The sequence below is a fragment of the Medicago sativa genome, chromosome 7 (assembly GCF_051527215.1).
Source record: "Medicago sativa cultivar Bolivia chromosome 7, Bolivia_mono, whole genome shotgun sequence".
In the NCBI taxonomy this organism is placed as follows: Eukaryota; Viridiplantae; Streptophyta; class Magnoliopsida; order Fabales; family Fabaceae; genus Medicago; species Medicago sativa.
In genome coordinates, this window is record NC_140755.1 from 58,436,580 (window position 1) to 58,461,121 (window position 24,542).

General features: G+C 35.8%; 2 protein-coding genes across 2 annotated transcripts; one reads left to right on the plus strand and one right to left on the minus strand.

Annotated features, from left to right (window-relative positions):
• Positions 1-1,138: 1,138 nt before the first annotated feature.
• Positions 1,139-4,265, minus strand: LOC146907164 (guanine nucleotide-binding protein-like NSN1). Its single transcript, XM_085728167.1, has 3 exons — positions 4,146-4,265; positions 3,811-4,058; positions 1,139-1,307 (listed from the first exon to the last, which is right to left on the minus strand). The coding sequence occupies exons 1-3, from the start codon at positions 4,162-4,164 to the stop codon at positions 1,269-1,271; spliced, it is 306 nt and encodes a 101-aa protein (XP_085584293.1). The 5' UTR covers positions 4,165-4,265; the 3' UTR covers positions 1,139-1,268.
• Positions 4,266-5,032: 767 nt separating this feature from the next.
• On the plus strand, positions 5,033-6,311 carry LOC146907165 (F-box/kelch-repeat protein At3g23880-like). The gene is made up of 2 exons (XM_085729039.1): positions 5,033-5,075; positions 5,746-6,311. The coding sequence occupies exons 1-2, from the start codon at positions 5,033-5,035 to the stop codon at positions 6,309-6,311; spliced, it is 609 nt and encodes a 202-aa protein (XP_085585165.1).
• Positions 6,312-24,542: the final 18,231 nt, after the last annotated feature.

Consider the following 24,542-nt stretch of genomic DNA (forward strand, 5'->3'; position numbering starts at 1 on the left):
AACTTTCAAAACACAATTCAAACCCCCTTTTCTCGTGTTTGTCTGACCTTCATAACCGATTTCAAGTTATCAAGATGTGACGCACCCTCGAAGGAGAAAACCATTTCCTCTCCAACCTTAGCTGCTCAAAATCACCACCTTAAAAAAAAAAATCAACAAATTTTCATCCGACACAAAAACATCAGATAAGGCATGGATGTCATCCCACACAAAAACTAAATAAGTTCGATGATTATTGCTCTAATACCATAGTATAACACACCAAATTTTCATCTAAGACATTACTTTAAAAATATCTAAATTGGATATGTTTGTAACTTATTTAGTGTTTTCATTTTGATCCCATAATTAATTTTTGTAACGTTTATGTTAGTCAAATTAATCCTTTTTTATTAACCTCAATGTTTAACGTGGACTAATATTATAGGTGGTCCAGCAAAGACCACATTAATTTGTTTAATATTGACAGTTTGATTTTTTTTTTCTTTCCAAAATACAACCATTATGGAAATGCACCACCTATTTTTTTTAATGTTGAACTTCTTTTCACCTCTTCTTCTTCATAATCATCATCATCATCTTCACCAACTTAAGTCTTACACCATAAAATTATTATAGTCACACTTTCAATATTTCAACAAGTCTTCGTATAAAATACAACTAAATGGAGTATAGCTAAATGGAGCAAAGATGCAGTCCAATATATTAATTTTATTTAATTTTGGAAATGATTTATGGCATGGTTGAATTCTTTAAGTTTGTGAAATAATTAAATTAACCATTTGAATTGTAAAATAATTTTTTCTAACTTATTAACAGATACAAATATAACTTCATTTTTACTGCTTTTTATTTTGGAAATTTTTTTTTTTATGCAAAAGCAATACCAAAATTCATAAAAGAGAAAAGAAGATACAAAAAGAGGGGAACTAGGTCAAGACCTCTTCAAAAGGTAGAGAATCTAAAGTTAGGTAATCCTAACCCATTCCTGTAATATTCATGCCTAATACCTGCAGGAATAGAGGGAAACCACACAAGTGAAGATAGTGCTAAGCCTAAGTTAGCAAAACCATCTGCACAAGTGTTTCCCTCCCTATTATTTTGGAAATAGCCATCAATATAAATCCCTAAAAGAAACTTAGACAAAAAATTTAGAATAATTGTAGAAAAAAAGGTGTTTAAAGTTGATTATTTCCTAACAGAAAAAATTGTCTCCTCCTCAATAAAAGACAATATAAACGAGAAAAGTATTCGCCATCGTACATCCTTCAACAAGTAACTTCAAGCATGCATATCTTCTTTAGTACCTAAAATGTTGGTATTAAGGGTTAGTGAAAACCATGTAATTAACGACAAATTACAACCATATAGACATAAAAACACAAGGCAAGAAGAATTGTAAAACACTTGCCACATAAAGTTCAAAGCCAAATACGAATAAAATAAATAAAAAACAGAACTTTATCCAAATGATCCCTGATATGCACATAGATGGCATGATAATTTAATTGTCTCATTTATCATTTTAAAACTAATTGCGTCATTTGGCATTTAATAATAATTTTCCCTATTTGTCCACAAGTCCTAGCTAAACTGGCAAAATGCCGAAATTGTTAGGTCAGACGACATGACCGGGGTTCGAATCCCGCTACCTCCACTTGTGTGTGTGAGTTTATAATGGCTTTGCCATTTCGTCTATCTACCAAAAAAAAAATCTAATTTTTTTTTTTGCCCTATTTGATAAATTTACAAATCTCCCTTTTCGGCACATAGTAAATCATCGCATTTTCCACCTACGAACACAGCTATATGCCATGTTATGTAGACTTTCTTTTAAATCGTCAATACTTTCACCAAATCGACTACATGTTTTAAATTTCTTACCTAAACTCTCATCAAACCATATTGGACTGGTATGGATGACCTACCACATAGACTTTACTATACCGTGATTATTCAACATGTCCAACTCAGCTTGATCATCCAGGTCACATGAGCTGGACCTTCAACATGCTTAGCTCGTCTTAATCGTCCTTGTCACATGAGTTCGATCTTCATCATGCCTAGCTCAACTTGATTGTTCAGGTCACATGAATTGTACCCTTCAGCATGCTCAGTTCTACCCTCCAGCATGTTCAGCCAAGCTCTACCCTTCAGCATGTTCAGCTAAGCTCTACCCTTCATATCAACTAGAGTTCCACTTCTTCCTCACGTTATGATTCAAGTGGAAGTTGTGGTCATCAAAAGAAGTGTTTCATGGTGTGCCACGCGTCCTGCACAGACAAGTGACGTAAGCTGTGCTCCAGCTCCACGTGTCCTGTACGGAGGAGATGCACGGAGAAGGTGTAGCCAATTCTGCTAATGGGCCTGGACATCCAAAGAGAGGCCCATTAGGTCAAGAAAGTGATGACTATAAAAGAAGATACTTAGAGGGCAGTAGGGGGGTGATTCATTTTCTAGCCTAAACATTGTATTCTTTACCTTATTTATTTTAGAGTATTCTTGGAGCTCCTCATAGGCAGCTCCATTGAGTAGCTCATCTATTGTAATTCATGTTTACATACGTGAACACATATTTTTCTAAAAACGACAAGTGAAGCACAACTATGTCATACTATGCCACAAAAGATGAGACATATTTTCTCACCGCATATTAAATAAAATAAAATTTATTTACTCGTTTTATTTGTACTAAATTTTTCGTCTTTTATTACGACAAAAGCCAACTACCAAGACCTCAATGATTCTAGGATTTGGATTCTCTCCTTCTCTTCATTCTCTCATTCTTCATCCTTCACCAAATTGTGTCTATCTCTCTCTAAATTTTGGAGAGAAGATCGTAGAGAGAAAAAACGAAAAAAAAATAAGATCAAGAGAGGGAGAGAAAGAGACAAATTGAAGGAGGGAGAAGGAGAGAATGAGGGAAGAAGATAATCCAACTTGATAATTCTATGACTACATGGTTGTACGGAACAAGTCCTTGTTGTTGGTGCTTTTCCATCTAAACAAGATGTCTCCGAAAGAAGAAAAGAACAAGCAAGTCTTATAATTCATAAATGACTAATTTTGTTGATTAAAAAGACGTAAAATTTGAAGAACAAAATGAAATGGGTGATTAGGTGATACCGTTGAGGTGAGAAAACAGAAGTGAAATCAGAGAGGTTTTTTTTTTTTCAACGGTAATAAGGAAATTAGCATTTCGTAGAGTAGAGAATGCTACAAGCAGCTAGTGTTAACATTGGAGTGACATTCCACAATAATTTTAAAGAGTCAATACAAGAGAAAAAGCCTACGAAATCTTGATTTTCACAACCTATAAACTTTGCAACAAATATGATAACCTAATCGTCCATTTATCAACAGCTGGATCTTCTAATGCTTACAAAGGAGATGAGAGAATCCAAAGTCTTTTTTAAATGAAAATTAAATTCTCATATCTCGTGCTCTTGGTCACATACATGACTGATTAGTTACTTTCTAATGCACTCCTAATTAAACAAACGAGATAGTGCCACGCCCACAAATACTGTTAGGGAGAGATTATGGAAAGAATACATTCAAAAGATGTTTCCAGCTTATTTTCATAAGCTCTCCTCTGAAGAGAACTTATAGTTTATAGGATATATATTTCTTCATAAAAATAGTTTATACATAGGAGCCTATGAGTAATCCAAATAGGGCCGATTGCCTAACGAGGATCTAAAGTTCATAAAATCTGTGACCTAGATATAGCAAATGACTTAGATAATACCCCTTTCTTTACGATCCAAAAAATATATACAATAAACAAGAAGAGAACAATAATAATACCTTCCTTGCTTTACGATCAGCTTTCTTTTGTTCCAATTCCTGAATAGCACGTTGCCTACGAGCTTCAAGTGCTTTGAGCTCTTGTTCCTTGAAAGGCCAATCATTTGGAATACCAGGATCTTTCTCAACCTTCCTATTACCACTCAATTGAATTTTCTTAGCTTCTTTGCTTTTCTTTTTGTTATACTCTTTGACTTTTTTTTGGATTTTGTACTTCTTCTTCAATGGAACCCTTTTGCTCTTACTCTCTGCAAATCAAACCAAACCAATGATTAAATCAAAGTAATAACATTAATAACGATCATGGTAGAGTTTATGGAAAGAGAATTGCTTACTCTTGCTCCTCTTCACCATTTTAGGTTTTGAAAAGTTGGAAAGAGAGAAAATTAGAAGGAAGGCGAAAGGGCTATGGTTGCTACTGCGGCAACAGAGTGTTAGGGTTTAAGGATGAAGGGTTTTTTTTTTTTTTTTTTTTTGAAGGAAGGGATGAAGGGTTAAAAATATACACCCCCGGTGGAATAACATATTTTTTTGGAGAAAAATATCAATGAAATAGAGAAAATTAGGTTAGACATGTTTTGCTTTGTCCCGTAAGCTTAGCTCAATTGAGGGGTTCGCGGACAGCACCAAAAGAGACATGTTTTGCTTTAAAAAATTTAATTTTTTAAACACAAAACTAGCTAAATAAACTTTTTTTTTTTCGAACAAGTTAAATAAACTTATTAAATATATCCATTAAAATAATCTTATTAAAAACTAGCGGTTAGATGTGAACTCCGTACCCGTCTGTCCCGTGTTCTTATTGCGCTAATGCATATAAATTACATATTATATTTTTTATGAAATTTTGGTTAAAATTATTTTGATTCTAATTAAAATTATAGGAATAGATAATAGATATTTTGCACTTTCATATTATAATAACAAACTATGTAACCAAAAAAAATGTGATGTAACCAAAAAAAATAATATTATAACAAACTATACTTATATTTTGATTTTACGATACCAACAATATAACAAATATGATATCTTTCAAAAAAATATAACAAATATAATATACATTCTTATCTTTTTGAATGACACCAAAAAAATAACATATCCTTAAGAAACTTTTTTTTTTTGCCTTTCGCACCGGTTTCCGATCCACTTTTTTTTTTGCCTTTCGCACCGGTTTCCGATCCACCAAAGGTGGGCGACTAATCCGGCTCGTGTTAGAGGCATGCGCACAAACCAAGCGTTGTTCCTCCTGGGAATCGAACCAGGTATTCCCCAGTTACGTCCTTGGAAGGAGCTCCTTGCCACCGGAGCCCAAGCAACTTGGTTCAGAAACATTTTTTTTGTTCAAATATGTTTAAGGGTATAATGGGAAAAAGAAAAGTCAACCTTAGTATAGGTAGTGTATATATCCCTTAAAAAACCTGTGGATGCAACCGGTGAAACCTCTGTATCATGGTTTGACCTGTTCAAATCCAATTAAAACCAAAGAAACACCAAATTCCAATTACTCTCATAGAGAGAATAGGATTGTAAAAGGGTTTTAGTTTCCTCTAATGAGTGTTCCCCGAAAGTCACCGCGGCTGCTGCCCAATACTCGGAAAGCAGCTGCGGCCATTTTCTGAGACGATCTTATCGCCGAAGTTGTCTCTTTCCTTCCCGTGAAATCTCTTGTTCAACTGAAATCTGTAAGCAAGTCATGGAATAATATCATATCTCATCCTACCTTTATCAAGAAACATCTCAAGCGTTCTTCACAAAACCCCCAATTCACACTCCTCCGTTCTGTGTTTTCTTTTACTAGTGTCGTACCAATCTCCGTTCATCATTTGCTGGAGAATCCTTCAAACTTGATCACACTTACCAATGATCCTTACTACTGGTTAAAATACAATCGATCAATCGTTGGTTCATGCAATGGGCTACTGTGTTTGTTAGGTTATTCTTCTCGAAAAGCAACCAATAATATCTGGCTCCGTTTCTGGAACCCATCTATAAGAACAATCTCTGAAAAACTAGGGTCGTTTGACAATTTTAGCAATCTCCGCCCTAGCAGTTTTCAGTTCGCCTTTGGTTATGATAATTCAACCGACACTTATAAAGTGGTGGCATTACGCGATGATGACGGTGAAGCTAAAGTGAAAAGAACCACGGTTAGAGTTTTTTCCTTGGGTGATAATGTTTGGAGAGACATTGAAAATTTTCCTATGGTTTCTTTCAATTTTCGTAGTATGGATGAGAATTGTGGTATTTATGTTAGTAATAGTCTTAATTGGTTGGGCCTTGGCAATGACACCGCTTTTGATGATTTTTACCATCATATTGAGAAGTTTTTGATTGTCTCGCTTGATATGCGGAAAGAGACATACACAATGATGCTGCCCCCTCATGAGTTTTATCAAGTTCCATCAGTTAAGCCAACTATTTCTGTATTGATGAACTGTCTTTGTTTTTCTCATGATTTTGAGAAAACTCATTTTGTTATATGGAAGATGATGAGTTGAAAAGTCTTGGGCTCAATTTCTTAAAATTAGTTATCAGAATATTCAAATTAAACAATTTGGCTTTGATGACGTGAAGTCTTTGCGGCCAATTTGTCTTTCAAACGGTACACTCATATTGGCGAACAAATCACTAATCCAAGCAGTTCTTTATAACTTGAAAGATAATAGAGTAGAGAGAACTAGAGTTAACAATATTTCTTGTTTTGTCTTCGCCAAGAATTATATCGAAAGCTTGGTTTCATATTGTTGAAAGCAAGTTCTTCTTTGACGGTTCACTTTTTAAATTTGTGTCCATTCATATATGTTTTATATATTTGTGAATTGTTGCATTGCTCTAATGACTTTGATTTGATTGCACTGTTGAGTGATTTTCTATTTCTATGGATTATTGTTTACGATTTTACTTTCGCTTAATTAAATGAATTTGTTTGGTCTTATATTATTCAATATATGTAGAAGATGTTCTTTCTGAAGTTTGATTCTCCAACAAGAAATTATTTCACCCTTTGAATATTCTTCAAGGGTTGGTCTTTAGAACATTTTAAACAAAACTAAAGTATTTTATAGTCTTTGATTTTTTGAAGATCTTAATGAGCAAGCGGCATGTTCGCTTAACAATGGATAATTCAGGCTTGTTCCTATTAGTTTCTTCAAGTGGTTCTTAATTCATATTGGATTCGTGACAAATTCTAGTTAATTATGTTGCTATATTTATATATTCTAATTGTGTTCCAAAGACTGTTTCATAACTGCAAAATATTCACTAACTGTAAGTTTTATTTTATTCACATATGATATTGCAAAATTATAGTTAATTATGTTGCTATATATTTTTCTATTGTGAATATTCTGTTGGTGATTGTTAAATATAATTTTTTTGACTGTTTTTCTGAACTCTTCTTCAATACAAATATTCAGAAACGAATAGTTGATTTTGTCATGAAGATAATACAATAGCAATCAAAATAATACATCAACCAGCTAATTCACAGCAAGTTTGTTGTGCTTTCCCCGAAAAAGACTTATTATCATCTTTGGATTCACATACCTTTGTTTCTTAATCCTTATAGTTGTAAATTGAGAAATTTCTGCTTCTTGGTTAACACTCTGTTGGATGGTTTTCCAGCTGATGATCGTACTCTTTTCTTGATATCTGGTTTGCAAAAAGATCTACACCTTTCGTTGGATCTTGCATACCACCCTTACCAAAACTGTCTTTCCTTAGTTCCGATAGCACTAGTCAAGCTGTATTATTTTTTTATGTTGGGGATCTTGCATCTATAACCAAAACTGTCCTTAGTTCCGATAGCAATAGTCAAGCTGTATTATTTTTTATGTTGGGGATCTTGCATCTATAAGAAGGTTCAATGTGTGCAAGAGTGGCCCGCTACTCCAAAGAATGTTAAAGGGGCGAGGGGATTAATTGTTTTGAACATGTATTTTTATAAGAAATTCACAAGAGATTATGGTAAAATCAAGTCCAAGAAAGGACCGAGTTATTCGTCAACTGTGCCACACTATATTGGTCTCTGAGACTTTTATTCATTTAAGAAAGAACAAGTGGAAATAGAAAATCGGAAAATATGTTTGAAACTACTTGATTACTTGATGATTGTGTTTGTTCCAATTTTGCATTTAATGTGATTCTGGAAAATGTAATCTTGTTTCAGCTATAGGCTTGTGTTTGCTTTGCTTTACACTCATTGCTTTGATTTATGATAATCCAACCTCAAGGATATGAATTGAACAAGTTTGTGCATTATTTTCAAGAGTGCATTGAGTACTAGGAAATGAATTTTAGTCCTTCAGTTTAGTGCTATATACAATGTTTACAACTTATTTTAAAATTTCCACCTATATTGCAAATGAAATAATCTTTTATAGAAAATTCACCACTTTGAAGCTTAGCTTTTGTTGCATTTATTTCTTAGTCTTTTATTTTAATATGTTTGAATCATTTTGACATAAATATAATGCTTCTGGTAGTAGCAAATTTTCCATCTTTCATCTTGTCTCAAAATGAATTTCAAGTTTGAAAAATAGTTCCTTTATTCTTGATAGACATGTTTTTCGGAATTTTACTAAGGTTTAACTAATTTGTAGGTCCCAGAATAAGGAATTTTATCTGATACATTGAATGTTTGCTAAATCACGGAGATAAAGATTTAAAGAAGGAAAAAAGTTAGAAGTGGTGTGATTGGCTCAAAAAAATCTGTATGCAATTACAACTAGAAAAAAAGTGTGACTGGTTGAAGAAAATGTGTATGCAATTACAACTAGAAAAAAATGCACATATTTGTGTCTATATGTGTGTGTGTTGTTTCTGCAAGTTGCTTTTAGAGAAGACAAAGAACATTCCTTGGTCTTTTAAAATTGATATCACCTTTTTAAAATCCACACATATAACTAAAACAAAAAATATTTGTAATTCAGTTTCGTTCTTGCATGGCTTTGTTTGCAAGTTTGGAAGGGGAGGGAGGGAAGGAAGGTTTTTGTAAAAAAAGGAAAAAGTATGTTGCGTTCTCACCATAGGTCCCAACAATCACTAGTTTATATAGCCGTTATCTTATACCGAATACCATTTTTATACCAATTTTTGGGTCTCAAAACGGCTATTGCACAAATTGATGTTCTTTTTTGACAAAAAAAAACGATATTTATGCATTCAAATCGCTACAAATGTAAAGAATGAACTTGTAAATAAACTCACAACACCCAAGTTAATAGCATACAACTATCATAATCCGTGTAACTCCCCAACCTACGGAAGAGTAAACCTCTACGTAGTCGTAAACCCTCCTAAAGGCGTCAAGAACACATTCTCCAAGAATATTTGGCTCCATGTTTTGAGATGTTGTCTCCAACGGGTCAACCTACATCAAGAGATGGGAACCAGGAAAGGCAGAGAGACTCAAAGAGTGTACCTTATAGAAGTTGAAAAATTACACCATAAGAAGGAAAATGTTATGAAATAAACTCAAAATACAAGATCAAATAAGAAGAAGATGATGATGAAAGCTTTTGTATTATTCTCTTCACAAGTGTGTTCTTTACATTGAAATATAAGTCCTATTTATAGAACACAAACGTGGTAAGTTACAAGTACATGAAGAGCTATATGACTAAGTGTCAATAATAATGAATATAGGCATTTACTCGTAGGAGTTAAGCAACATAGAAGGACTTAGGGAAATGGACATCCACATCATATTAATATTATTCATAACACTCCCCCTTGGATGACCATGAAGGATATGCCTCATTAAAACCTTACTAAGGAAAAATCCAATCGGAAAAAAATCATAGTGAAGGAAAAAGAGTACAGTATCTGATATATCTGCTTCATTAAAAACCTTACCAGGAAAACCCAATGGGACAAAACCATGGTGAAGGTAAAAAGAGTGCAAAATATATTTATATCTCCCCCTCAATCAAACAATCATCTATGAGAGGATGAAGATCATTAATTTGTATCAGTTGTTCAAAAATTATACTAGGAAATGACTTTGTCAAAAGGTGTGGAAGATTATCACATGAACAAATTTGTAGACAGTTTATATCATCATTCTTATGAAGATAACCTTCTCTCAACTGAGCAATCCACATCGTATCATATTCATAAAGGATTGTTTCATTCGCTCTTCTAGAAGAAAAATTGCAAGTTTCTTTTATGTGTTCAATCATAGACCTCAACCAAACACATTCTCAACTTTCTTTATGCAGTGCTAAAGTTTTAATATGAGCATCACAAAAATAACCTACATTTCTAATATAACAAAGTAACAAATCATAACATGAATAGTTAGCAAGGTACATTATCGTGTCTCGATTGAACTAAAATATGGTACTTTAGGACCAATCAGTTCTTCATTATTGATGAGTCCAATATTCCAAAAATTGTTATTTTTCCTCCAAATTCACGAAATTGCTTGATAATGTGATTAAAAAATGCATTAAACAGAATGGAAAATGGTTATTTGGGTTAAAATTTGCAAATGGCAGAATTTTGACCCAAACAGATTTTGTGGATAAAATGGAGAAATGGAATGGAAAGAAAGGGACGCCACACTCTCTAATCCAAGAAAGTGATAAGTCTATGGGATTGAGGATCACCACAAGAAAGGATTCTTGATATGATCAAAATTGGTCCAATCCAGAACCAAAGAGCAATTGCTCAAAAACACACATAGTGTAGTTTTTTCACTCAAAATAGTCTTGTCTTTATTCATAATTTTCGCCCCTTATATATATGAAAGAGGTCACATGCTGTAATACAAGGAATATCAAAGAAAATAACTCATGAAAACTCTAAGAATTCAGCCATTAGTCTAACATTAATGCCTAGTGCTGAATAATTGCAAAAATGGTTACAAATTGATTTAGAATGAAATTGTGCAGCCACAATTGATGGTGGGGGCGTCTCCCATGATGCTAAAAACGTCTCCAATTGATTTCTTCAATGAATGGCCTGAAAGAAAACAATTTATTGTGCTTTAAAGTGTGGCAGCACCACTTCCTTCTTTCCCTTGATGTCATGTGCTATTTTTCTCCCTCCCATTAATGTTCTTGATTTCTTTGCACTATACTTGATTCAGCATATTATTTTCTTTTTTAAAATAAAGTAAGCACGCCATTTAAAGCTTTTGAAAGCTTTAAAATGGATAAAACACACTAGAAATTCAAACTTAGTGTTTTTGGCCAGGATTGGTCCCTAACACTTTTCTTACAACATAAAAATAAAAAACATCAAAATGGGCAGCAAGCAAGCCCTCCCTCCATTCCATTGTGGCCCTCATCAATTATTTACTCAAATTCTCAAACAATCTAGTGACTTTACAATCATCTGAGTGCATAACAAATATGATTTGTCCAATCTGTAACCATTTTAGCACATTTCAATATAAGCTTCATGATTCACAGAAATGCTATTTTTCAAATACTCAACTTGTTATCTCAAATAAATATATATCGTTGCTACATATTTCATCTTAGTTTCTTTTTTCTTTTTTAAGAAATCAACTTTCAAAAACTCTTCTGGAGTTCTCAGATATGTTTGCAAATGGACAAATGATATAATTCTTATATCACTCTTTTAGAAAATATTCACTAAGAATATTATACATCACGATTCTATATTTCGACTTGATTAAGTAATCTCTTTGAGAATATGAAATATATGTCTCAATAAAATTAATCCCTTCGGGAAATTTTATATAAAAATATCAAGTGAGTCATATGAATATATTGTAACATGTACATCATTTAATTTGAGTCTTTCATGTGCTATTGATCTTAATCAGGTATGAAAAAGTTCTTGAATTCACTTCAGGTTAATATGTCTTTAAAGAATATATGTCTTTTAAAAATAAATGGTAGATATTTACCTATTCATTTTAGGTGAACATATCAAACCCTATATATATGTATATCACCATTCTAATTCCCTTTTCGCACGAAAAATCATACATATCCATTTAACTTCACACCTTCAGGTGTGCGGACTACGAGCCCAAACAAGGTTTATCGTGAAGCGAGTTTGATTTCAATAGAATTCTCTCTTTTCATTTGTAAATATTTTCATTATCTATTACTTTAATAGAAATTTGAGGGTTGAGCCCATTATTGAGGAGCCTATATAAACTCTAGTCCTAAGAGAAACTAGGTAATTTTCATTCATTCACACATTTCAAAATTTTTTGGAGGAAGAGGTAGAAAGAGAAAGAGAGACAACAAGGGTTAGAAGAAGATCTAGAGAGAGAAAGATTGGATTGGAGCTTTGGAGCAAAAGTGAGGCTAGGATTCTAATTCTTGAAGGTTTAAGGTAAGGGGGATAGTGCTCTTTCATGAATAAACTATAATCTATTTTTCTACTTAATTGAATAAGTGCTTATTTGTGAATAGTGATTATTTTTATGAATTTTAACATCAATGTAACACCCATACTAGACGTATCTAGAAAGTCTAGCATGTGCATTAGTTTAGTACTGGATACATTAAAAATTTACAACATAAAAACTTCGAATGAATTTAATATACAACAAAAGCGTTCGTACAATAATATTACAACTCAGCTTTTCTAAAGAATAATAAATGCATCCCTTGAAATCCACATCATCCAGCAGTGGGTACGAACGAACTCTTGTTGCAACATCCATTCGGCTACTAGCTTGCTAAACCATCCTGATATCTGAAACAAATAAGGATTGGGATGAGACATAATGTCTCAGTGAGTTCCACCTAACCCTAGGCTATAGGCAACCTCGGGGGAAACCTACGGTCACCAAGTGTCTACAATACAACCTGACGGTTGATTATACGTGTGTGGGGACTTGCTTTCTTAGACGACGGTGCTTGCTAGGGTCGTCTTAATATTCTTAACTTGTTATAGGCTTCTCTGCTATACGTGTCATGGCGGTGAAGGGGGAACTAAAACCGCATTGCCAAGAGTACATTCTAAGCATCAAGGCTCTCTTATAACTCTATCATGACACGATTCTAAACCGGACGATTAGGGGTAACCTAAGATCGTCGTCGGCAAATCTTTCTTTAATTGCTTCTACTTGCTTAATATGTTGTATCTACAACATTTCATCTCTTATCACCTAAGTGATTCTTGCTATTCTACTACTTCTTGACGAACTACGCCAAGTCTCTACTTGTTCTTGACGATCTACGTCAAGGCTCTATGACATAACATAAACATGAATGATAAATATGCATAGTCAGCTTCATTGATTATGTTAGCGTGTAACAAACAACTTATCTGAGTTCATTTTACGGATTAGTCCCGAGTGGAGTAACCCCGGAAGATAATCCCTTACTACCGGTGATATGCTTAGCAAGAGCGCACCGGACTCCCTTAGTGAACGTGCGGGTCCCTTACGGCTTACCCCATTCCCCTTGGAGAACCTTTTGTACCCAACCTTGGAAGGAATACAAAAGACACGACACCTTAACTTAGTGAAATGCGGCTCCCTTGCGGCTTAACCATTCCCCTTGGGGAACCCCTTGAATCCAAATTTGGATAACAAGAGACATGACACTCTTTCTTTCTTAAAAGTCTTAGTCTTATGCATGAAAATTAACTTAAACATGATAACTCTTTACCTTGGATCCCTAGACGATCCCACTAGAGGTAACTATATGCTTGCTCAACTTACTTCGTGAATGGATATAAAATCGATTCACGTCTTGCCATACTCGTATGGCACTTAACTTCTATGCGAAGATAATAATCTATATCACCTCGCATCTTAACAAGTATAATACTAATGCAAAGCAATCTATTCTTTCTAACTACTCTAGTTCTCGATAACTACATCGAGGCTCTAGTTCTTTCCCTTCCTTAAGGATTAACTTGCTACCCGGTTCATGACCTAATTCTCTCAATTCCATGCCTTGCTAACTATGCCAAATACTTGCTTCTTATCAAGAAAAACCTTATTTAAAATTAGCTAATAGGATCTTGGTTTGAGGGGTTCATTTCATAAAAGACTGCTCGAAGAAAACTTAAGCCGGAACCTGCCATCATTACGCGAAACAAGCAAACAGTGCAAGTGCACTGTCTACTCGCCTCGCGAGTGAGCTTGCTCGCCATGGCGAGTAACTGCTCGCAGCTGCAAGTTGAAGGCGAGCAGACACCCATGTTCGGACTTCTAGCTCGCCTTGCGAGCAATCTGCTCGCAGTGGCGAGTAATGACAGTCCAGCACCTGCAAAATTGGTATGTTTGACCCAAAAACCTCAAAACCAAGTATCTCTATGCATATTAAGACTCTAGAGGTCATAGAAAACTTGTAAAACATTTGAATGGCAAGTATTTACATATATGGCAAGCATGACAAGAAAAGGGGTACTTATACTCTAAGTATAAACCCTATAAATCATTTCTCTACTTACAAGTCATAAACACATGAATCCAAGGTAGGAACACTATCTAAGGAACTCACCTAAACCAAGTTCTTGAAGCATCACCATGTGCCAAGCCCAATCATGCCAAAACCCTAGCCTTGCTCCACTTGCTTCCTTTGTCCAAAACTTTCTATCTTGATGCTTTTCTTGCAATCTAAGACATCATGATACTTGATTGATCATGAAGAAACCATACTTGAACTTACTCACCAACAAACCCTAATTCTTGCTTCTTAGCTCATAGTTGTTTCTTGCTTGTTTCACCAATCCCATGAAGCATAATCAACATAAGTTCCCAAACCAACAATCTAAAGCCTCAACTTCTTGATCAAGATCAAACCCTAGATTTTAGATCTCTTCTTGAAAGGAGGAAAGGAAAAATCAAAGAAGACCAAGCTTCCCCAAGTTAGAGGATCATGAAGGAACAAGAAAACATGCTTGGTATAGAAGGAGAATTAGAGAAGAATTGAAGAAAGAAAGAGAGAAGGGCGTGGGAGAAGAGAAGGAGAGAGAGAGAAACTCTTGCCAACATAGAAAGAGAGAGAAAAGGATAAGGGTTATGAGATATTTTCCTCCCAAAACAATATAAATATCCTTTCCACATGAATTTACCATTTTGCCCTTGCCTTGGACGTGTTTAAAACAACTCTGATATTTTTCCCGTATTATGCCGACATGTCATAAATTATTAACCATAAACTTACTTCCCATGAATTAATTCCTCTGGCACGATCACGGGTAATATTTCCATTAGCTGACGAGCGGGATGTTACACTCTACCCCCCTTAAAGAAATTTCGTCCTCGAAATTTAGAGATCAACTATCAATCCTCATGATAAAAACTTATCATCTATGGTCTGAACCACTCATTTTCTAGTCATACATATTCAAAGGGTTCTTCGTATCAGGTCCTCATCTTGTTTCTTAACCCACATGCAACTGAACATAGCCTTCTTGATCTTAATATCACTCAAAATTTAGAGCTAACCGGTTACATTATGATTTATAATATTCCTTGCTACACACAGACTTGTCGTCTTGGACTCGTACTTTACCCGCTTAACATAAACCATTCATAGAAGGTATCTTAACATAAACATGAACACTCAGGATTTGCCCTTTTAACTGGAATCCTACTGGAAACCAGGTTTGCCCTGCAGTGCTTACTTGCAACATTTAAACATCCTTTCATGCATACATAATCTTATCGGGTAAACATATACTTCATGCATCAATTTACTTACTGTACCTTAAGACGCATGCCTCTCACATGCATTACTCATATAAATGGTTCCATGAATCTCTTATCTCTTTTCAGAGCCTTAGGAAATCTTCTGATTTCGTTGCAATCTCATTGCATCTTATCACACCCGTGCTAAGGGGTAACTCATATTTCTTGACATCAAGATGTGTAATTAACAATACCGTTCATCTGACAATTAATCACTAACATCGTGGTTCACACGCTCTTGAAACTTTCTCGCAAATCTATTTGCTCATACATCCAACATTCCTAACACCTTGCCATGCATCCTGTAGGATATGGGCTTCATGCGAACATTATCGTTTCCACAACGTGTGCATACTTTCAAGTGTCGTCTCTTGTTAAATGATAACGATACATGTTCTAGCATCTTTCTTGAAGAAATTTTCTTAAGCTCTGGTATTCGGGTTCTTGGAACGAATAAATACATGACCAAAAAGATTTGATCATTTCCAAAACTGAATTTGTAATGGTACCACAGAACCACCGGACGAGTTTCTATATTTTTAAAAAAAGATTTAACAACTCGCCCAAACTTGTCCACGACAAGTTGGTCCTGAAGCTTGTACGTCTTAAGAGAGTTTACTTACGACGTATCTTATCAGTTTCGAAAATGTAAAATTCCATGAGTTTGAAAATAAGCATCGTTCCCAAGTTCCTTAATACCAAGATTAACTTTTAGAAGTTATAAATTCATAACTCGACATGTCTTAACAAGTATCGTTTCATTCAACAAGTAGTGCATACGAAAGTATGATCCTCTTTGAACAAAACTTGAGAGTCGCATCTCCCTACACTTATCATGCTTAAACTTCGAAGGTGGATTCTTCTTTTTAACCGATATACATACTCTTATCACATCGAGAACTCTTTGCTTACCTTACTATGCTTCTTGTTAAACTTGTGTTACCAACTGAAAATCTTCATGTTGATTCATACTTACTAAATTTCCATGTTCCGCGATTACCGTTTAACTTTTGCGGCGCTACTCTGATTCCCACCGGTTGGCTTAAACCATTAATCTAATCTGTTAGAGCGTTCGAGACCTCAATCCATGCTTATCACTTGAATGTTTACTTCTTGAACTATCCTCAAAATCTTTCATGGTGCAACCAACATCACAACCTTACACTTGTCTTGTAATTTCAAAACTTGTGATAACTTATCTTATGCTCATAATACTTGACTTGGGGTAAAACTTACATCTTTGCTGATTGGATTTTCCTGCTGTGGTATACATAACATACATTAAACTTGATTTCCGAGTAAACTCAAATCCCTTTGACCAACTCGTCTTGTACTTGAACGTATCTTTCTTAAACATTTAACCTTTGCATCCTCACTTACTATATTTTGCTTAATCATACTAATGCTTGCTCGTTGATTTTTCTTTTAAAGGAAACTTTGTAAACTAGCGCACGGGTCATTGACGTTGGTGATTTTCTACTATATACAAATACTGAGTTTAGGCCCCGGTTGTTACTCTAAAATCATAGAACGAGTTGATAACACATACGTGTCATCAAATCTAGATTTTAATGAGTCTAGCTCGCTCTACGAGTATCGTAGCAAACCGGTTCCTAGGAAATCTCATGAATTTTCAAAATGTCAACTTCAATCACCCCTACGCATAAATCTTTCTAAAATTATTTAAAATTTATGATTCCACATCGTATCGAGCCTTGGCAAGTCAATTAAGCAAAACATAGGTTCGAGAGGTACGTCATAATTCCACATAATCTGTGAACCTTGCGCTGCTTTAACTTCTTACTTCATACCTCATACATAAACGTTTGTGACTTTCCTTCTAGATACCGGAACTTCTATACTCTTGATCTTGGCTCGTTCTTGATTCTTAACACATTAACTTCCAAAGCTACCTTAAACCGTATCGATTTCGTTGATGGTTGCCCATGCCTTTTTCCTTGAAAATCTTAAGATTTGATATGCAGTCGTTACTTGATGTCATAAAAAGGTTTTCGTTGCATGAAAAATATTATGAAAACAACCCTCCAATAGTCAACGAAACCCTGGAGATGAATTAACGGTTTTTAGGAAATATGAAATCTCATTCCAGGTTCGCTATTGGCGAGTTTCTTCAGTTCAATTATCCCAAAGGTATACTTTACATACAATTATCATTTCTCAAGTAATCCAATGCACATCAGTCACTCCTACGTTCATAAAATACTTTATCGTCTATGCATGGCAAGCATCAACCTAATTCGATACAATGTTCGGTACGTTGGAAATTAATGCCTTAATCCTGATAACATAAAACTTTCTCTTGAATCCTTAACTTCGTTCACATATAATACTATTCCTGAGAGCCCGCTGACTCCGTCAACATACGTCGACTTCTAACTATCTTGTAACCTTATACAGACATTCCAAAATATCATAAACCCGTTCTAACAACCACTCCTTCCGAAATCTTCGGTCATGCTTAGATACATATATCCAACTTCTTCAATTACGGGTACATGAGGTATTGCTAACATCTTACCCGACATGGTCGGAACGTTCCTTCTTAACATATCTTACATTCCCGGAGGATTCACACTTCTACTTGATTAGTTCACCGGCCACCTTTTGGCACGATCGAACTTCTTCATCACATACTTCGTTCCTCCTGGGTCCTATTCAGCTCTCAGGCATCCGTTCTAATCGTTAAATGCTAAATTGAGTTGATCAGGCTCAACTAACATCAACAAATAGAACATTTACCCGGAACCCAATGGTCCCACTTCCTTTGTTGTAATTTAATGACCCAAGGCACGGTCTGAATCGACCAGCTCTGATACCAAATGTAACACCCATACTAGACGTATCTAGAAAGTCTAGCATGTGCATTAGTTTAGTACTGGATACATTAAAAATTTACAACATAAAAACTTCGAATGAATTTAATATACAACAAAAGCGTTCGTACAATAATATTACAACTCAGCTTTTCTAAAGAATAATAAATGCATCCCTTGAAATCCACATCATCCAGCAGTGGGTACGAACGAACTCTTGTCGCAACATCCATTCGGCTACTAGCTTGCTAAACCATCCTGATATCTGAAACAAATAAGGATTGGGATGAGACATAATGTCTCAGTGAGTTCCACCTAACCCTAGGCTATAGGCAACCTCGGGGGAAACCTACGGTCACCAAGTGTCTACAATACAACCTGACGGTTGATTATACGTGTGTGGGGACTTGCTTTCTTAGACGACGGTGCTTGCTAGGGTCGTCTTAATATTCTTAACTTGTTATAGGCTTCTCTGCTATACGTGTCATGGCGGTGAAGGGGGAACTAAAACCGCATTGCCAAGAGTACATTCTAAGCATCAAGGCTCTCTTATAACTCTATCATGACACGATTCTAAACCGGACGATTAGGGGTAACCTAAGATCGTCGTCGGCAAATCTTTCTTTAATTGCTTCTACTTGCTTAATATGTTGTATCTACAACATATCATCTCTTATCACCTAAGTGATTCTTGCTATTCTACTACTTCTTGACGAACTACGCCAAGTCTCTACTTGTTCTTGACGATCTACGTCAAGGCTCTATGACATAACATAAACATGAATGATAAATATGCATAGTCAGCTTCATTGATTATGTTAGCGTGTAACAAACAACTTATCTGAGTTCATTTTACGGATTAGTCCCGAGTGGAGTAACCCCGGAAGATAATCCCTTACTACCGGTGATATGCTTAGCAAGAGCGCACCGGACTCCCTTAGTGAACGTGCGGGTCCCTTACGGCTTACCCCATTCCCCTTGGAGAACCTTTTGTACCCAACCTTGGAAGGAATACAAAAGACACGACACCTTAACTTAGTGAAATGCGGCTCCCTTGCGGCTTAACCATTCCCCTTGGGGAACCCCTTGCATCCAAATTTGGATAACAAGAGACATGACACTCTTTCTTTCTTAAAAGTCTTAGTCTTATGCATGAAAATTAACTTAAACATGATAACTCTTTACCTTGGATCCCTAGACGATCCCACTAGAGGTAACTATATGCTTGCTCAACTTACTTCGTGAATGGATATAAAATCGATTCACGTCTTGCCATACTCGTATGGCACTTAACTTCTATGCGAAGATAATAATCTATATCACCTCGCATCTTAACAAGTATAATACTAATGCAAAGCATTCTATTCTTTCTAACTACTCTAGTTCTCGATAACTACATCGAGGCTCTAGTTCTTTCCCTTCCTTAAGGATTAACTTGCTACCCGGTTCATGACCTAATTCTCTCAATTCCATGCCTTGCTAACTATGCCAAATACTTGCTTCTTATCAAGAAAAACCTTATTTAAAATTAGCTAATAGGATCTTGGTTTGAGGGGTTCATTTCATAAAAGACTGCTCGAAGAAAACTTAAGCCGGAACCTGCCATCATTACGCGAAACAAGCAAACAGTGCAAGTGCACTGTCTACTCGCCTCGCGAGTGAGCTTGCTCGCCATGGCGAGTAACTGCTCGCAGCTGCAAGTTGAAGGCGAGCAGACACCCATGTTCGGACTTCTAGCTCGCCTTGCGAGCAATCTGCTCGCAGTGGCGAGTAATGACAGTCCAGCACCTGCAAAATTGGTATGTTTGACCCAAAAACCTCAAAACCAAGTATCTCTATGCATATTAAGACTCTAGAGGTCATAGAAAACTTGTAAAACATTTGAATGGCAAGTATTTACATATATGGCAAGCATGACAAGAAAAGGGGTACTTATACTCTAAGTATAAACCCTATAAATCATTTCTCTACTTACAAGTCATAAACACATGAATCCAAGGTAGGAACACTATCTAAGGAACTCACCTAAACCAAGTTCTTGAAGCATCACCATGTGCCAAGCCCAATCATGCCAAAACCCTAGCCTTGCTCCACTTGCTTCCTTTGTCCAAAACTTTCTATCTTGATGCTTTTCTTGCAATCTAAGACATCATGATACTTGATTGATCATGAAGAAACCATACTTGAACTTACTCACCAACAAACCCTAATTCTTGCTTCTTAGCTCATAGTTGTTTCTTGCTTGTTTCACCAATCCCATGAAGCATAATCAACATAAGTTCCCAAACCAACAATCTAAATCCTCAACTTCTTGATCAAGATCAAACCCTAGATTTTAGATCTCTTCTTGAAAGGAGGAAAGGAAAAATCAAAGAAGACCAAGCTTCCCCAAGTTAGAGGATCATGAAGGAACAAGAAAACATGCTTGGTATAGAAGGAGAATTAGAGAAGAATTGAAGAAAGAAAGAGAGAAGGGCGTGGGAGAAGAGAAGGAGAGAGAGAGAAACTCTTGCCAACATAGAAAGAGAGAGAAAAGGATAAGGGTTATGAGATATTTTCCTCCCAAAACAATATAAATATCCTTTCCACATGAATTTACCATTTTGCCCTTGCCTTGGACGTGTTTAAAACAACTCTGATATTTTTCCCGTATTATGCCGACATGTCATAAATTATTAACCATAAACTTACTTCCCATGAATTAATTCCTCTGGCACGATCACGGGTAATATTTCCATTAGCTGACGAGCGGGATGTTACAATCAATTTTTGTATCACTTCTTTAGTGATAAGTTTGGGTATGTTGGATTGATGTTAACATGTTGTTGTTGTTGATTTTGCATAACCAAAGTATGTTGTTAAGTTACTTTGTTGATTTTTGCTTAAATGAGTGAAAATGAAGTTGTGGTTGTTGTTTTTTGATAAAATTGTAGAATTATGACTTGAATGATGTTGTGATATGATAGTAATGATAAATTATGCTATGGGTGTTAGAGATTCCATGAGTTTATTCATGTTTGATGTGTTGTTGTGTATTGTTGAGTTTTGGTGAAAACGGAGAATTAAGTTGAATTGTTGTGTTGATGATTTTTAATGAATGGAATAAGTTGATCGATTATGATGAGTTATGGTATAATGATTTTATGTTTTTGCTTGTTATTTGGTGATGAGGGATCGTTTGGGAGAAAATTGGGATTTTGAGTAAAAGTGATTTTAGATGTTTTTGGAAAATAAGTAATTCTGAGATGAGCTGTTTTGAAGATGTGAAAATATGATTTTTTTTTCAGTAAAATATGATAGGATTAATTGAGTAGAACGCGTAGGTGAAAATGGAATTGGGATCGGATTAACGGTTGAGTTTTTACGAACGAAACGGAAAAACAGGGAAAACCGGGACTGCACAGAGCTGCAGCGTAGGTCACTAGCTACTGCCTGCCCACGCCTGGGCGCAGCAAGGCAGCCCCTCATGGGTGACTGCTTTGGTGTGCCTTTGTTCTCGTGCTGTCAGAACTGCGAGTGTTGCGTTCTTGTGCCTTTTTCACCCATTTCTGTTTTGAATTGGCTTTTGGTGTAAACATGGCAGTTGTAGATAGGGATGTTGGCTTTCCATTGGCTTTAGTTCGACTTGAAAATGATTTTATATTTTAAGTTATGGTGAGAATACTTCGAATAGGTCATGGTAAAATTTCACGAAAATTCAGCTTAACTATTTTGAAGTCAACCCAAAACTTATGGTTTGTTTCCAAACTTCAAAACCTAAGTACTAGGACTATAATTAGCTTGTTTAGGAGTATTTAACCTACTAAGTGATGGATCAAACTTAGTTTCTTTCGATAATGAATTAATTTTGCAATATGATGAAAATGAGATGAACTTGGCGTGATTTTGTGATTTCTTGGAATTGGCATAGGATACTCATATCCCTTAGCTACTATGAACATATTTGAGTAGTGCATATGATTTTTTGAGGTAATTGAACGTGTTTTTCTTAGTTTTGGTTGAATTTCTATAATTGTTTTAAAGTTGTGAACAATAGACGGACTTTATCGAATTGGTGTTTTATGATCGGATAATTTGTAGTAGACTTTGAATTCATGTTATTATGATAGAATGTGAATTAATTGATGATGTTTGGGTGTTTTATATGATGAATATCTTAATGTGGATAGTTGTTTGTCTTTTATGTGAAAGGTAACTTTGGAACTTGTTGTTCCTTAAGGTGTTGATGTTGTTGATAATTATGATGATGGTTATGTTGATGTTTGTTGACAATTATGATGATGGTTAGGTTGATTATGATATGGTGATGACTCTTATTTGAATAATGACTTGTTGATTGTGTGAACTTAAATACTTGATAATGCAATTGTTGGTGAACTAATCAATGTAAATGGAGGTGTACTTTTAATTGTTGTTGGTGAATACATATGTTAGGTGATTTTGCATTATCGAGTCTGTGCTTGTATGTCCATGCATCATAGTCATATTGAGTCATATGACATGCTTTATTCATAACTTGTACTTGTCTAATAGCATCTCGTCTGGTTTAGGACCGTGTCATGAGTCATGACTTGTCCATGCATCCCACACATGTAGCACCTCACTTCAACAACATTAAGCTTAGAGCCTCCACCAGATTCCTTCTTTTTTCTCTTGTCATTGTTATATGGCTTCCCAAATCCATGACTCTTTCCTTTCTTCTCATTCATCGCCTTATAATGGTTCACCTTGACCTTTCCAGCTTCATCAAACATACGACACTTATGCACCAAAGTATCAAAGTCTCGGATCTCCTGAATACACATATACTGATAGATATCGGGCCTCAAACCGCTCTCAAACTTCACACACTTGGAAACCATAGCATCCTCCGCATTGATGTACGGACAAAACCTCGAAAGCTCTTCGAACTTAGCCGCATACTCAGCCACTGAACGGTTCTCTTGCTTAAAGTTCAAGAATTCCAATTCCTTCTTGGTCCTCAAATCCTCAGGAAAATACTTCCCCAAAAACTCAATCTTGAACCTAGCCCAAGTCACAACTCCACCACCGACATCAAGCCTTCCCTTAGCATTGGTCTACCAATACTCAGCCTCCTCAGCAAGCATATGAGTAGCCAATCTGACCTTCTGGTCCTCACTATTTAGCATAGCACGAAAGATCCTCTCCATGGCCTGCATCCATGTCTGAGCTCCATCCGGGTCATACCTACCTTTGAACGTCGGCGGACTGTTTCGCAAGAAACGATCAAGCCTCCGCTCCTCAGCCTCTCCAAGATCACGATGACCAACTACCGCCTGCTCATTATCCTGAGCCAACACTTGTGCCATTGAACTCAAAGCCTCTGCAATCGCTCTATCATCTCTACCACCAACCATCTCACTTCTACACAAAACCAACCAACAGATAAGAACAACAGCACAACAAATAAGTATTGAAGGTAGCTCATTACCATTCGCATACTAACAGGAAAATTCAACGGATACTAGTCCGGACAAGACTGACCACGGCTCTGATACCAACTTGTAACGCCTTATTTCTATTAAAGCAATAAAACACGCGAATATAGCAAATATTCAAGAAATAGACGCTACGCCTCATCAAAATAACAACAGTCATGCATATATATATATAATATCTCATCAGTCGCAGCGGATAATCATACATCTCCAAATCAAAACAATACATATGCCATGGCCAATCATCAACATCAACATAAAATCCTCCAAGATCTCAACAATGAGTACACCTCAAAAATAAAATAATCCAACAACTAAGGACACCGACTCAACCTAATCAGAGCCGTAGACTACGACGCCAAAATGATAGCAGAGATAGCTCCTACTATCCAAACATCCACAAACAACTCACCAAGCGACTACTCCTGCACAACGTCTACCCATTCATACAAACAGGTAGGCGGTCAAAACCACTGGAGGTTAGCGTTACATTAATCATAATCAATAACAACAACTAGGCATGATATATGTTTCAATTCAATTCCCATTAATTAACATAAACATGTAACCTCCACATACTCAAGCACACAACATCCTCAAATATCACATGTATAAGTATTCATCATACATTCATCACCAACATACTTCATACAACGACAATAAACAAGATTCATGATAACATGACATGCACCTAGACTCGACACATACATGCATGTGGTACCAAACTCCTCAAAGGTCGTCACCTTATGATGCAACAAAAACATCATTATCAACGGCTATAGTCAACGGTAATATGGA

Coding starts and splice junctions, on each gene's coding strand:
- LOC146907164 (XM_085728167.1), bottom strand. Junction 1,308..3,810: donor CTGATCGTAAAGCAAGGAAG/GTATTATTATTG, acceptor CCAACATTTTAG/GTACTAAAGAAGATATGCAT.
- LOC146907165 (XM_085729039.1), top strand. CDS start 5,033: ATGCGCACAAACCAAGCGTTGTTCCTCCTGGGAATCGAACCAG. Junction 5,076..5,745: donor CCTCCTGGGAATCGAACCAG/GTATTCCCCAGT, acceptor TGTGTTTGTTAG/GTTATTCTTCTCGAAAAGCA.